At 35.0% G+C, this 15,833-nt stretch overlaps 1 protein-coding gene across 1 annotated transcript in view; it reads left to right on the plus strand.

Annotated features, from left to right (window-relative positions):
• CNTNAP4 (contactin associated protein-like 4) overlaps nucleotides 1-15,833 on the plus strand; it is a 302,601-nt gene that overhangs the window by 184,454 nt on the left and 102,314 nt on the right. Inside the window, exons 5-8 of the mRNA XM_012641517.1 lie at nucleotides 6,225-6,428; nucleotides 6,984-7,168; nucleotides 7,943-8,086; nucleotides 10,285-10,546. Of these exons, the coding sequence (XP_012496971.1) occupies nucleotides 6,225-6,428; nucleotides 6,984-7,168; nucleotides 7,943-8,086; nucleotides 10,285-10,546 (795 nt within the window). The remainder of the gene's footprint in view (nucleotides 1-6,224; nucleotides 6,429-6,983; nucleotides 7,169-7,942; nucleotides 8,087-10,284; nucleotides 10,547-15,833) is intronic.

Here is a 15,833-nt window from a genome sequence, read left to right on the forward strand (position 1 = left end):
CCCCTGTCCTCATAGAAAGCTCTCCATAAATTTGTGCTATAGGCAGAAGGAAAGAAGACACGTTTTAGCAATACTACTTCCAACACAACTCCCTGAAAGATATTTGAATATTTTCTGTTGCAAAGCTCTTAATTCTATGGGAGATTGTATTTCTGCATCGTGTAAATAAAGCAGACCATACCCAGGGTCACAGGGAGAATTGATATGGTAGTAGGGCCTGCAAACTCTGTCACTCTCTTCTTTCCTTGATTCTTCTCTAAATGAGAAGATTTGAGATGGAGGTATTCACTGAGGAGGAATCAGGTCACAGATGATGGCTGTGGTGAGTCAGCTCAGGCAGGAGCTGACAGACAGAGAAAAAGCCACAGAACCCACAGATGGCCTCGAAATCATTCCTGCTGCATAACCTGACAATGACATTGATAATTAAGGGTTTCTTGTGCACTTCAGAAATTCATTATTTTTTAAAGAGTCATAAATACACCAAATGTATTTATTAAACTATTTTTTGCTGTACCTCTTTTCCTACCCAATATTCTAATAATAAATAATAGCATTAGCATTAGTAGTTGCTAATATTTATTGATTGCTAATTGTGTGCAAGCTTCTAAAAATTATGTGGATATACATTCATACAACAATCCTATGAAGACTATACTGTTATTATTCTCATTTTATAGATGAGGAAACAGGGACAAAGAGGTTAAACAACTTGGCTGCGGTAGAACAATGCCCCATCAAAGATCTTAGTCCCTGAAACCTGTAAATATGTTTAAACTGTAAACATATTTATTTACACTATAAATATGTAAAGGCACTTTGCAGATGTAATTCAGGATCCTGTGATGGGGAGATTATTCTGGCTTATCCAGGTGGACTCAATGTAATTATAAAAATCCTTGTAAGAAGGCAGTGGGAGGAGGATCAGAGTCAGAGAAGGAGATGTGACTATGAATGTAGAAATGAAATAGAGAGAGAGAGAGAGAGATATTTGAAGATGCTATGACACTGCTCACAGGGAAGAAGGTATCATGAGCTAAGTGGTCTCTAGAAGGTAGAACAGGCAAAGAAAGGGATTATTTTTTAGGGACTTCAGAAGGAAAGCAGCTCCTGCCAACACTTTGATTTTATGACTTCTGGATTCCAGAATTGTAAGATAATAAATTTGTGATGTGTTTAAGTGACTATGTTTACAGTTACTTGTTACAGCAATAATAGGAAACTGTCTTAGTCCATTTTGTGTTGCTAAAACAGAATACCCGAGGCTGAGTAATTGATTAAAAAAAAAGAGATATATTGAGGTGGTGGTTCTGCAGGCTGGGAAGTTCAAGAAGCACAGTGTCTGCATCTGCTGGACTCCTGGGGAGTGCTTTTGTGCTGGGTCAAAACATGATGGAGAACCTGAAAGGGGAAGCAGACACGTGCAGAGGCAAAACCTGGGGTGCAGCCTGCTTTATCACAACCTACTTTCTCTCTCGGAAACTAGTCCAGTCCCCTGAGAACAAATCCAGACAATTAAAGACAGGGAGAACTCACTCATGACAAAGAGAAGGGTAACCAGCTATTTATGAATGGTGTGCCCCCCAGACCCAAACACCTCCCACCAGGGCCACCTCCCAACACCTCCACTTTGGGGATCAAATTTCAGTGTGAGTTTTGGCAGAGACAAAGGACATCCAAATCGTAGTAGAAACCAATCCACTTTCCCAAGGTAGAGTGAGGATTCAAACCCACCCGGACTAGTCGCCTTAACCACTAGGCTAAAGTGTAATATATACTATTACAAATGACCAAAAAGGGAGCTAGACTAAAAAGAGAAAAATGTGTCAGAACAATTTGCCACTTGTTACTGGAAAATTGTTGATACCCTCCCTATTGGTGAGCCAGGGTATGACAGAGCCACATTATTAATCTCAACAATCCAATCATTAAAAATATGACCTTGGTTAACAAGCATACTCACGAACAAATATACAATTAGAAAGATAATTCTTCTTTTCAATCGATCAATAAGTCTCCTCCTACATCTTTGGACTGTAGGTCTTTTACTGTTACAAACTTTGTTAACTTCAGATTTCTCATTTGTCCTGTAGTCAATTCTCTGATACCTCTGCTTTTCCTATTTATACAACTCAGCTCTGTACAAAATAGTCTTTTCCCAAAGGTATTTGACAAAAGATAGGAATAAATGTGATACTATTAATTTAAATATTAATGTTATTTTGGATGCTTAATTTAGTGTTTCTAAACATTGAGTTGGATTAATTTTATTAATTCTATTCACTCATATTAGATCTTTTATAGATTAGTTTTGATATAAAAAATGTTGTTATGCATCTCCTTGAATTATTCTTTTATGAGACTGTGTTAGCATTGGCAGTGCTTTTATAAGACTTCAAAAATCTGAGAATCTTTGTGGAATATCAAAAATAAATTTTCCCTGAGCATTATGGGTGATAGCTAAGACTTGAAATATTGCTTTCCTGGTCATTGATGTGAAGTTCAAGTGTAGTTTTTAATTTAGTAATATTAAAGTAAAATTTTCAAAAGCATAAAAACACGATACTCATTCAAATATAGAATATGCACATATCAAAGATGTATTTAATTCATTAATGAAAGAATCAGAAGGATGGTAAAGCTAGCTCAAAGAAAATTCAAGAGACTCAGTATATACAGGAATCCAAGAAAGAATGTTGGAGTAATATTACTAGGTAAGTACACAAGTGTTACTGTCCAAAAGGCATTAAACCATAACCGTTGGGGATAGATTTTCTACCAGATAGAAGTCATTTGCATCTCTGCTGGGCAAAAATCTACAAATTAAAATGTAAACTTTACAGAATCTGACCTTAATCAATAATAAATAGTAAAATCAGAATTATTAATTCGCCTAGAATTAAATAATCTTTACCTGTTAGAAAATGCTCCAGTATGACATTGAGAAGATGAGAAGTTATTTCTTTGCTTTATTTCCAGTTTTTCCAATTTTTTTAAACAGTGGTAAGATCACTTTCAAGAGAGACCATATACCTGTCTCCCCGACCAGCAGCCTTGGAGAGCTGGCTGTTGATGATATATAGAATTCAAATGCTCTCTGTCTGTCTCTCTCTCAAAAGGTTTTTTTTCAGGTTTTTATATCATTAACTTTATGTATCATAGCAGTATTTTATGATTACTGTTTAAAATTGTATGTTTTTTATATATCAGATATGTTTAAGAAACTTTTTATAAAAGTGACTTTTAAAAAGTGAGCTATCATAAGTGAGTGTTCTATCCAAAATAATACTGTTAAGAATCATCCAGAATTTCTTTTTATTTTATGAGAATCCACATCTGTATATTACGTGTATGTTACTTGAAGTTTTCCTGTACTGATAATGTACTCACATTCTGAATTACACGTAGCATTTTTTCCCTGATGGGTATTGTTTACATACGTGTGAAATCTGTGATGTGATTTGAGCCAGTTGGTCAATTCCTCTCCTTCTGCACTTCCGTTCAGGGCCGTTTTTTTCAAGGTGAGACCATCTCACTCCTACTTCTTGAGCATCAAATTATTTCCTGTCACTGTAGTTTCTCAGCAATTCTAAGAGCTTTCTTTTATGACAGTGAAAGGGGCAGGGTTGGGAAAATGCCTACGCCTCTCAAATGCAATATTCCAGGAGTAATTCTAGTTTATGGGGATGAGTTTTCGGACTTGGAGACTGTAGAGTGGCAGAATTACTGGTTAGGATCAGGTTTCTACACCAGGGAACTGAGAGCCCTCTCTCGATTATCTTAAGCGACGCCAGCCTTCTGTTCCTCTTGATCAGAATGCCTGTTACAATCTGTAATGGTTTTATGAACTTATTTGTTCTCTTGCTAAATATTGTCTGTCTTCACTCAATATATGCACCATGAGGGCAGGGGCCATGTTTGTGTTGAATATTCTCTTACCCCAGCATCTGGCACAATGCCTCAAACATGATGGGCTAAATAAATTTTTATTGGATGAATTCATTGCATTGCATAGTTTTGTACCTGTGAAGCAAGTAGGCAGCAGGTAAAAGTGAGAAGAAAATGGCCCTCAGTTTAAGAGATAAAACGGTATGTCATTGCTTTAGGCATCAATTGTCTTAGATGTTTTTCACTACTTTATTTTTCTGATTGAAATATTCTAGGCACAAAAGCTTTAGGTGCCATGGAAGATGAATGTGACCATTATAATGTAATAATAACAATAGTGGAAAAGAGAAAAAAAAAAAAGAACTAGTAGGCTAAAGTAACACAGGCTACACCTGTAATGGGAAAAAATTCTCTTGGTAGCTAATTCCAAAAATAGTCTTTATCTAAAATAAAATCATTACTATCATAGTTGCCTTTAAGCGATACATTAACTCAGAGATAACTGCATTGCTCCAAATGTGTCAGCATTTAAAGTCCGTCTTATTGGAATTTTTCTTAATTTATTGTAATCTAATAAGCATAGGACACGCATTATTTGTATTTGACACAGTTACGTTTTTACCATGCACATTCACTCAGCTATATAACAAGGAATAATTGTTCAGTTAACATTATTCTTTGTGCAGAATGCAATGTTTATTCATATGCGCTTGGTGAATGAATTCTTTATAAGCACATTAGCAAAATATGAAAAAAATAAAACCTCTAAATTTTGAAAAGATAGCTGCATCAAATAGTTGAAAACAAACTTGGGGGTGGTATATACAAATATTTCACATACAATATGATGGATAATCTCAATGAAATACATATTTGGGCATACAAGTAACTGTAATAATTTTGTCAGATGACACAAGATGAGTGAACTAGAATGTCATTTTGTCGACTGGAGGAAGTCAGCTTCCCAGCTGAAAAATAGTTTCACATTTTATTGGGTTTCCCTAGCTTCTCATTTATTACATAAATGCACTCTCAAGGGTAATTGCCTTAAAAAAATCTTTGACTTATGAATTGTAGAAAATACTGCTAGGATTTCTGAGTATTATCAGTTCTTTTTTTTGGTATCTCTTGTTCAGGGTGCAACTGATTTTGACAGATGTATTGTTATGTTACTGGTATAACATGACATCTTTTTCCAGATGAACTGAATAAGAGTGATCTTGACAATGAGTAGATAAGACACTGTCAGAAAGCTGAAAAAAACATGTCAGTGTCCCAGTTATGACACAAATGCAGCAGAACAGACCTTACAATATCATTAAGTCAAGGTCTTCCCAACAATGCCCTTGAGAAGACAGAAAACAGCATTGTCCTTAAATATTATCACTTAGCCACAAACATAATAAAATAAGACAAAGGGGCAAGGTACTCAAAGTGGCATTTGATGAGTCTGTACCATGCACTTATATTTGTGTGTGGATCTCTTTAATATAGTACAGGATGAAAGAATTATTTTGAGATATCAAAAACAATTTTTCTGAACCAAAAACCCATCTAACTTCAACATTTCAAGAATACCATTAAAAATATTGATTGGGAAATGTGCAAAGTGATTTCATGTATATTAATTGTAATCTTTTTTTCTGATTTTTTTATGGAATGAGAAGAAATAGCCTTCAATAATAAGAGAAAATTAGGAATACATTTAAAAATGTGTTTCTAGATCATAAATTTTGTAAACAGATAAGTAAAGACTAAAATGGAATCAACTCCCTGTGTCAATAGGGAATTAGACATTTAATGGTTTTATTTTCCCTTTTTATGACTGGCCTGGAGCTGAATTATACAGAAAGTCCTTGACTTATGATGATTCAATTTACAATTTTTCAACTTTACAATGGTGCAGAAGAGATACACATTCAGTTGAAACCACACTTCGAGTACCCATACAATCATTCTGTTTTTCACTTTCAGTATAACATTCAATAAATTGACTGAGATATACAACACTTCATTTTAAAATCGGTTTTGTGTTAGATGATTTTGCCCAATTGCAGGCTAATGTAAGGGTTCTGAGCACGTTTAAGGTAGGCTAGGCTAAGCTATGATTGGTGGGTTAAGTATATTAAACATATTTTTGACTTAGATATTTTCAACTTATCATGGGTTTATTGGAATGTAACCCCATTGTAAGTTGGGGAGTATCTGCATGTGCATGTGTGGGAGTATATATAATGCGCACCCCGCCCCTCCGTCTCTCTATATATATGCATTTAAAATGCTTTAATGGGAAATATATTTATCCTTAGAATGACTTTTAATATCTTTATCTCTAGGATCAGAAGTGGTTGATCTTGATGGAAAAAGTTCCCTTCTCTACAGATTTGATCAAAAGTCCCTGAGCTCAATAAAAGATATTATTTCTTTGAAATTTAAAACTATGCAGAGTGATGGGATTCTACTCCACAGGGAAGGGCCAAATGGAGATCACATCACACTGCAATTAAGAAGAGGAAAACTCTTTTTACTTATTAATTCAGGTAAAACTGGTGAGGTGCTTGAAAATCTGATAATTTAGATATTGCTTAGGTAACCTTATGCTTGTATAGCTTATGTTTTAACAATCGAGGAGCCTTATTCTCAGATCCAAGGGCTTGTATCTGTGCCAATATTGCTCTTTCACTTAAAAAATCATTCATTTTTGCAAACTGCACAAAACCCTCACTTGATGTTTTTTACATAGCACTGATAAAGCTACGTAGCCAATTTTTCTAACATCATAAAGGAAGGGATGGATCATTGAAAAATGTTAAGGCTGTAAAAATAATGAGGTTGTAGCAAAGATAAAGTTTACATAGAAAATGAGCCTGCAATGGGGTAATAATAATAAAAGGAATTAACAGTGGAAGAAATTACAAGAAGGTTGAGAGACTATTATATTCAAACTTCAAGTAAATCTATGCCAGTGTTTGGAATGGGATGCATGGAAGGAGATTGCAATTATTGTGAAAGATCCTGGTCCATAACATAAGAACTTTTTTTTTTAACTGGGAATAATGGTACCGTTATTTGTGGTTATTTTTTCTTCTTCTAAGGTGAAGCTAAACTGCCCTCCATTCCTGTTCTGATCAATCTCACCCTGGGCAGCCTGCTAGATGATCAGCACTGGCATTCTGTGCTCATCCAGCGTTTGGGCAAACAAGTCAACTTTACAGTGGACGAGCACAGGCGTCATTTCCACGCACAGGGAGAATTCAATTACCTGGACCTTGGTTATGAGGTGTGATGGTTATGTTTCAATTAATACAGATTTTATGAGGTATATGTAGTTTAATCTTCCAAAAGAAAATATGCTATAGAGAACCCACCTTGTATGGTACATCACAGAACTGATGAAACGTTTCCCAAGGTGGCCTAACTCAGAGTAGCAGGTTTGGGCACAGAGTACTTGAGGCTTCATCTTTCTTATCATATGTTAATTTATTATTGCACAGCGAGATCATCTCATTTACCCGAAATATATAGTCGCAGAACATCACATGGGGAAATCTTTTCCGCCAAGAGATCTCATTGCCACAAGCAAATATAGGATGTATCTCATGATTTTTTTGTGTTCTACAGTGCTTGTGAGCAGTGTAGATTTATGGGGAGAAAGTAGCAACAAACAGATTAATTCATTAACAATTGATTCAGATGCACAAATATCAATGTGTGCCAGAAATGTACATAAAATAAAATGTCCTTATAACTGGCTATATTATTAAACAGATCAAGTTTTACCATGATATAAAGGTGTATTTTTCCATCAACTAATAAATATCAAAACCAGATGTGATTAGCGACTTGTAAGAAAATAATCAAATCCTAGTGTAAATGAAAACTGAATGCATATAAATTTGCTTTAAAGTCTGTATCTTTAATTTTTTGCACGTGTAGGGTGATGAAAAATTAATCTGTGTGTGATGACTACAGCTATAGTTTCTAATCATAATTATTTAAGCAGATTATCAGAAAATCACTAAACAATATTATTGATGCCATTTTTCTTTCTAAGATCAGCTTTGGAGGGATTCCAGCACCTGGAAAATCAGTGTCATTCCCACATAAAAATTTTCATGGATGTTTAGAAAATCTCTACTATAATGGAGTGGATATCATTGATTTGGCCAAGCAACAAAAACCACAGATCATCGCTATGGTAAGAGTGAGGGAATGAGTAAAACTTGTGTCTTTTCCACACAATAAAATTGCTCCAGTGTAGGTTCCCACTTGATACAATGTTTTAGAGATTACTCTTTTTAAAAAAATTTCTCTGATTGGCAATATGCATGTAAAGGATTAATTCTATCTAAAGGAATTATAATTCACAGGGCATAGTTATTTTATTCTTACATGAAGTGAAGCAGTTTTTTATCACGGTTGCTATTTTAATTTTGTTGTGATATTATTATTACTCCCAGGAGTCAAATTTCTTTTGCTCTGTAATTTCCCTAATAAGCTATTCACTGACAAATTCACTAGATGAGCATAGAGAGTTTCTGGAATCAGATAACATCCATAGATATTAGGGAGACATTTGAAAAACTTGTATTTTGCCATGGTCATTCATGACAAATAAAAGAAACTAATAGGCTGTTACAACATTGCCAATCTGTCCAAATAGCAATGTTGGCCGGGCTGCATTATATTCTAACTCTATGGAAATGTGGAAGAATTTAAATATAGCTGTCTTGGACAGGGTTCAGTCAAGGAGGTAGCACCACTATGAGTATTATGAACAAGGGATCAATTTTAGGACTTGGATCTTAACAATTGTCAGAGGAACTAAACAGTGAAGGCAGAAGTTGGAGGTTCAGAGAGGTCTTTAATTCTGCCTGAAGCAATGGTGTGTGTAGACTGCAGAGCGTTTTCAGCTTATGAAGGAAGCTCCTGAGACAACTTTGGGAGTGAGTTGCTGCCTTTGGGTAGCCACCGCCTCTGGGGATGGGCCTGGGCTTGCTGTTGGTCAGCTGGGCCAACTGTTGGGAAGAAGAGGTGGCACTGACTGCAGGGAACAAGGACAAGCTGGAACAAACCACTGCTTCTGTGATCATCCTTCATTGTACATGGTCACAAAAAAACCTTTGGAACAGAATGTTTTGCTGGCATTTTACTTCTGACTGTCAAATATCACCCAAACTCCCTATTTTGGCTAACTTTTACCAAGAAGTAGATAAGGAAGGGGATTCTGGGAAACATGATTTCCAGCTTTACCAGGTTCACAATAAAAGGCAGATACACCGATTTGAATGAATTTCTTTCATTGCTTAAAATTCAGAATATGTGAACTGAAGCTAATATGTCAGCAAATCCCAAAGCACATCATGAAAATATTTATTGTTTACATAGTATTTTTTTCCCCTAATTCTCTGTGTGAATTGGTGGTATTTTTATATAATCATAATATCCGGCAAGATTTTTAAATAATTTTTTTAATAGAAGAAAAAATGATTTAAAAGGAAAATAAAAATATTGTAGATATTTCTAGAAATGTCTCATGCAAGGAACATCCATTCTTCTTTGGCAAGAGGATCTGCTGCTGGTAGAGTAGTAGGCAGCTATCCAAATGAAATATAAGACCAAACTGTAGGTTAATGGGTACAAAAATACGATTAGAAAGAAGGAATAAGTTCTAGTGTTCGGTAGTACAGTAGGATATCTATAGTTGACAAGAATTTATAGTGCACTTAAAATAGCTAGAAGAAAAGATTTGGAATGTTCCCAACACAAAGAAAGGATAAGTGTTCAAGGTGACGGATATCCCAATTATTCTGATGTGGTCATTACACATTGCATGCATGTACCAAAATATCACAAGGACCCCATAAATGTATACAACTGTTACGTATCAGTTAAAAAAAAAAAGACCGAACTGCCGCTGATAAAATGTTTTCATTTTTACTAGGTTTGATCATCTTATAATTTCTTTACATTATGAGTTAGTGTATGGGTTTGTAAAGTGTGCTCTTCAACTTTTATTTCATTTATTAGAACAAGATCTTTATGTACAACAAAAGCTAATTCAGTTTTCTCAGAATCATGCTATAGCCAAATGTTTTTGTTTGACCAAGGCCACATGTTTTACTTCCAATGTGTACTCTTCTAAAAATAAAGTTAATTTTGTTGACTTTTCAAATCCATATTAAACTCGAGGAATGGGGAGGCCACAGAAAATGATCGAAGAACCTTCACAATATATGGCGAGGATTTGGAATTTCATGTTGATAGCAAGTTCTTGTTGTTTTAAACTGAGGATAATGCGCGATTGATAAACAGCCTGTGTAAATATTTCAAATTCTAGTTACTAATGTGGTGTGAATAACATTCTGAAAGCTTTTTCTTCTACTTTGTTCTCAGGGAAATGTGTCATTTTCTTGTTCACAACCACAATCTATGCCTGTGACTTTTCTGAGCTCCAGGAGTTACTTAGCACTACCAGGCTCTTCCGGAGAGGATGAGGTTTCTGCCACTTTTCAATTTCGAACTTGGAATAAGGCAGGGCTTCTGCTATTCAGTGACCTGCAACTGGTTTCCGGGGGTCTCCTCCTCGTTCTTAATGATGGAAAACTTAAGCTGAATCTCTACCAGCCAGGAAAATTACCCAGTGACATCACAGCAGGTAATAAATGTATTCCCTGAGGCAAAGTATATGAATTTGAAAGATTTCATTATCTCTGTGTCCCTTCTCCACAAATTTTACTCATAACCAAAAAATTTAATATTTGTTTAATAAATGAATATTTGAGTTAATAAGATTATCAGTACTCTTTCTTAGAGGAACTTGATTCCAATTTTCTTTTAAATATGGTTCCAACAGTAGCAGCTCTTATTAACCAACATGATAGTTATAGGGGAATAGAAATTTCTTTTTGTGACTCTCTCTCCTGCTCCAGATAAGCCAAGATATCCTCATTTTGGGAAAAATGTGCAAGACTTTGAAAGATACCAAAAGTTATCTGTGTGTCCTTCAGTAGAAAACTAGACTTTGCCCATTAGTCTTATCTAGTCTCTGGGAGACAGGCAGAGGTCTTTGTGGGATCTATGTCTATATCTCTATAATAGTGTGCAACATAAACTGAAAAATTTAGGCAAATTAACTTTGTAAAGAGTTAAATACATTTTTGGGGGATGCAAAGATTTATGCGAAGTTCCTCATTTGGATACCAAATGAAATTCTCTCCAATTCTGGGCAACGCAGTATAGTTTTAATGATTAGAGGTTATATAATTAAGGTGACTATATGAGTATCTGGAAAATGAATGTCCAACTTAGGTCAAGGCTTTGAGTGAGGGTTATTTTTGTCTTTTCATTAAAATTATATAATTTTCAACAAGAGATCTCCATCACGTTTTTATGTATATACAATAGCATTGAAGCAGATAAAGAGCTGAATACATTTTGGGGAGTGCAAAAATGTATGCAGAGTTCCTCATTTTGGCACCAAATGAAATTCTCTCCATTTCTAGACAATATGGTACAGTTTTAATAACTAGAAGTAATATAATAAAGGTCACATTGGGTAATTTGCTACATTAATTTAACAAATGATCTTTCAAAACAATTTAAAGGTGCCATTGTACTACTCCTCTATAACCAAAACTCATAGAATATGACTTGGAGAGGGGAAAAAAGTGAAAATCAGTTGGAAACTAAATATAAGAAAAATAAGTATACAAATGGAAATAAAAATGCCTATTCTTTATATATCTTTTTGTTGTTTTTCAACATCAATTTAGTTTAAATGTGGGATTGAAAATTCAATATTCGTTATAATTTTTTGAGAGGTACTATGCTGTGGCTTTTTATGTAGTGTTCAAAATGTGGTAGAATCGCAGGCTAGACAAAAGGAAATAAATTAATCAGTGTCATATTAATAATTAATAGGCCCCTAAAATGAGGGTCTAAATATGTAAGCTTGCCATTAATGTGTTGTTTATTGTGATGTATTTGATATTTTCTGAAGCGGCTACATTCATATCCTAATTTTCAACATCTTAAAGAAGTTGCTTAAGTGCAATGTTACTATAGTGAGCTCCATGAATCTAGCTCACTTCTAACCACTTTACAGGCATGTATAGTTGATAAATTACTAGGTATAAGTCTGTATATAATACCCCGAGTGATTTCAAAATCTCTAAATTAATGTTTAAATTCATATACAATATAATCCATTATGATATCATATGACTTCATGTGATTATTTTCATAGCTAATAATAAGGATGATAGATTAAAAATGAATGTCAATATAGCAAAATTGTTATGTGGCAGATAACACAATTCAGCCTTTACTTACCAACTCTATCCTGTTTTCTCAAGTTTTTTTCAAAATATTATGTTTTCCTAGTTTCTGTGAAACAAGTTCATTTTGCATTTGAAAATAGACTACTTAAATAGTAATTGGGTGGGTGATCAGTTTGTTTTTCTGTAGAAGACTTTCCACTTACTTTTCACTTGTACAATGTTCAATAATTAAACCAGTTGTCAGAATGTATTAGAATGACTCTTTAAGATAACCATATACTTACTGATGGATTACTAGCACATTGTACTAAATCTTTCCATTGTATAAGAATGGATTAATTTTTCTTAGCTATTGGAGATATAAATTATAAATCTTATATGTTTGAAAAACTCAAAAATTTTATGTCTTCTACAATGGAATTAAAATTAAATTGTATTGAGAAAGAACTGAATTGTGCTAATGTTTGAACTATCAGGCTAAATTTTTAATGTGATGTACAGTTTTGCAAATCATGATTTGGAATTATTCAAAAATATTATGTCAGCTTAAATTGGTTTTTGAAATATTAAAGATATTATATTAGCCTAAATCGTGAAACATATTAGCAGTACTATAAAATCCCTCGTGATACAAAATATTTTTAGTCCGTGTCACCTTCATAGATGTCAAAGCAAAAATCATTCAGGACCCAATGAACTAACTATACGGTTGTGTTTTCTTATTTAAAACAAATTTTTATTGTCAAATTTGAGATTTCTGCTATGATTTTAGCATTTCTGTTGCTGCTTTTACCTAACGGTAAAAATCAAGGCTATAAACAAGCCTGCCCACACGGGCGCGGCCTGGCAGAGACAGGCTTGTAGTATTTGCGATGTTCCTGCATTTTTCTTTTCCCAGGTGTTCTCCATTCTTGTGCACCTGGCAATGGAGCAGACCTCTGGATTTGCTTCACCCAGGAGAAGCCATTTTTTAAATTCCCTCTTTCTTGCTTTTACTGCTGAAATATTCCTACCTTTCAGACTGTAAACCTGTCACCACTTAAACTCCTGCTCTCCACTAAAGTGATGGGTAACAACGACCTCCATATTTTCATCTTGACAAGAGCTATCTAGTGATCTGGATCCTTAATTCTGGTTAGTGACTACAGTTAGAGGATATAGGAATGTCTGGCATTTTCAGAGCACTGAAATACATTTGGAAGCAGGCAAAACCCTTCGGTTGCTCCTTGAGTAAAAGCCTACATATAATTGCCTTTTGAGCCGTTGCAGAGCACCACCCCTACATGGCAGGCTGACTTTTTTCTTTATACATCATACCCCATCGGTGCCTGTTATAGTCTCATGAGAGGGTGATGGCAGCTAAGCTGTCATAATGTTTCTGTAGCAATTCAGGACTGGAACCAGAAGATTATATACATGGGGAGAGCAGATATCAGTCTTTTTCCTTCTGTTGTATTTTGCATGTTTATGTGGTTTGGGCCAGAAAGGAGAGAGAGAGTGAGTTCTGGTACATAATCTCATTTTCTCCTCCTACCTTCAGTTGCAAATAATTGCATTTATTATTTCATTTTCTATTTTGTATTGGAGTTGTCAATGTTTTCCATGCAAAGACCACAATGAACATACCTGGAGTTAAACAAGTTGGGTTTATTGCTTATTGCAGCAGGGAGAACAAACACCTTGGGAACCATGGGACTTGTCTCAATACAAGGGTATTAGGATCACTTACGGGATTTTGGATTTTGTTAGCTGATTTGAGGGAGGATTCAAGGAAGTGAAAAATTGTTGTAGATTAAATGCCGTCAGGAAGTGAAGGTGATTCTATGATTAGATATCTTCGTAAATCTTATTAGAAGGAGAGAGGAATGAACAAGACTAAAATTGTAATTGGTAAAAAAAAATAATTCATTCATACTTTCAGGAGAGGAAGAAGATTTTCTTTCTGTGGTTTGCACAGGAGCCTTGTTTTTTATCACATTTCACTGTTGTCACAGAGTGACCTTGTCTGATGTTGGTGTTTTGTGAAATAGTTGACGTTTAACAGAAGACCAAGCCTAGTTCTAGGTGCCAGCCCCCTTCTTACAACACCAAAGCCTCAGTGATGTTGCTGGGCCAGCTTCTAGCTGTTAGGGCTTATTTTTCAACAACTAACAGAGCTAATTCTTTAACATGAGCAAAAAAATAAAATAAATAAAAAAATAAGGGACCACCTGTCTGGTAGACAGAGAAGACTGTGGGTCATGGAGTCAAACTCAGCTTTCTGTTTTGCTTCAGCTTCTTACTAGCTGGATACTACCTCAGGCAACTTGTTTATCCTCCCTACATTAAATCTGTATTTAAGATGAGAATAATAATCGTTGTGGTGAAGGTTAAATGATACAATGCATAGAAAGCTCACCATACCTGTTATGAATAAGAGCTCCATGAAGTTGTTATTATTATACCAACATGCTCCTTTCCCAGACTCAAAAGTTATGAGTTGTAGGAGTAGAACATAGAATTAGCCTTTAGTTACATAACACCATAAACAAGAAAAAATTCAAATTCTAGGATTCCTTCTTCTACTTCCCCTCTTTCAAAGTAGTGTGGCCTTTAAAAGGGGCTCACCTGCCATCAGTCCTAGAAGTGGAAAGTTATACACTTACAAAAAAAATAGAATCTAAATTAAAGTTAGGTAGAATTAGTGGAAATGAATTAAAGAGGCCCTTCATGATTTAATTTGAGTAATAAATCCTGTTGACAGGTAATAAGTCTTCTCATCGTAGGTAAATGATGTTTGTTACAAATGGGCTCAGAACAGCTTTATGAAGGTTCCCCCACACATATGCATAACTTCGTAACCTGCTAGTTAGTTAGATGAATGCATTTAACTGTGTCAAATTACAGAGTGGGTTGGCTTGGCAATCTTTTGTTTTTAATCTAATTTTGGCTTCTATAGGGACAGTAGGCCTCCCTGCACTTTGGACAATCCTGCTGTGTATCTAATCAGCAGTTTCCCAGAGCACTGCCACTCCCAGTGTGGTCCCTGGACCAGGACCGGTTCAGTGAAATACTTGTTACTGATACATGACGAGATGAGTGTAAATAGTGAGATGAAACTCTTAGAAACTGTTAAAGCAAAATGGTATTACTGCAACATTTAAGCAGTAGTAGACTTGTATATTATGTCTTTTTAATTTAACTTTGTAGTAATTCATTTTGATCATATTTTACAAGTGTCGATTTGCAATTGCTTGAAAAATAAAATGTTTATCCCAACAGGTAGTTTGAGAAGCACTGGTCCAAGACTAATGGAAAGCCTAGGATGAAATAACAGAAGTAGAGTGGTGTATATAGGGCTTTGAGAACCAGATAGGAGGAGACACATGGGGAACAAGTGGGTAGACTAGGGAGAGTCTGCGCATATGATAAGTATATACAAGAATTTTCACTCCAGATGTGTCCCCTTAAAGGAAGCACTGGATGACAAATCTGGGACATTTGATTTATTTTAGTCCAATCCCATACCGTCAGGAATTACATAACTCTATTCAGTCATCTATTTCAGAGTCTACTCATAGAAAATGTATCCAAAAGTATCTAACCCACATTTTTCATATTTCAGCTTTCAAGTCTTTCCCATTATCTTTCACAAACCAATCCAGAGTTGGATCTTGGAATTTT

This window comes from Propithecus coquereli, unplaced genomic scaffold (assembly GCF_000956105.1).
Source record: "Propithecus coquereli isolate 6110/MARCELLA unplaced genomic scaffold, Pcoq_1.0 Scaffold165, whole genome shotgun sequence".
Classification (NCBI taxonomy): domain Eukaryota; kingdom Metazoa; phylum Chordata; class Mammalia; order Primates; family Indriidae; genus Propithecus; species Propithecus coquereli.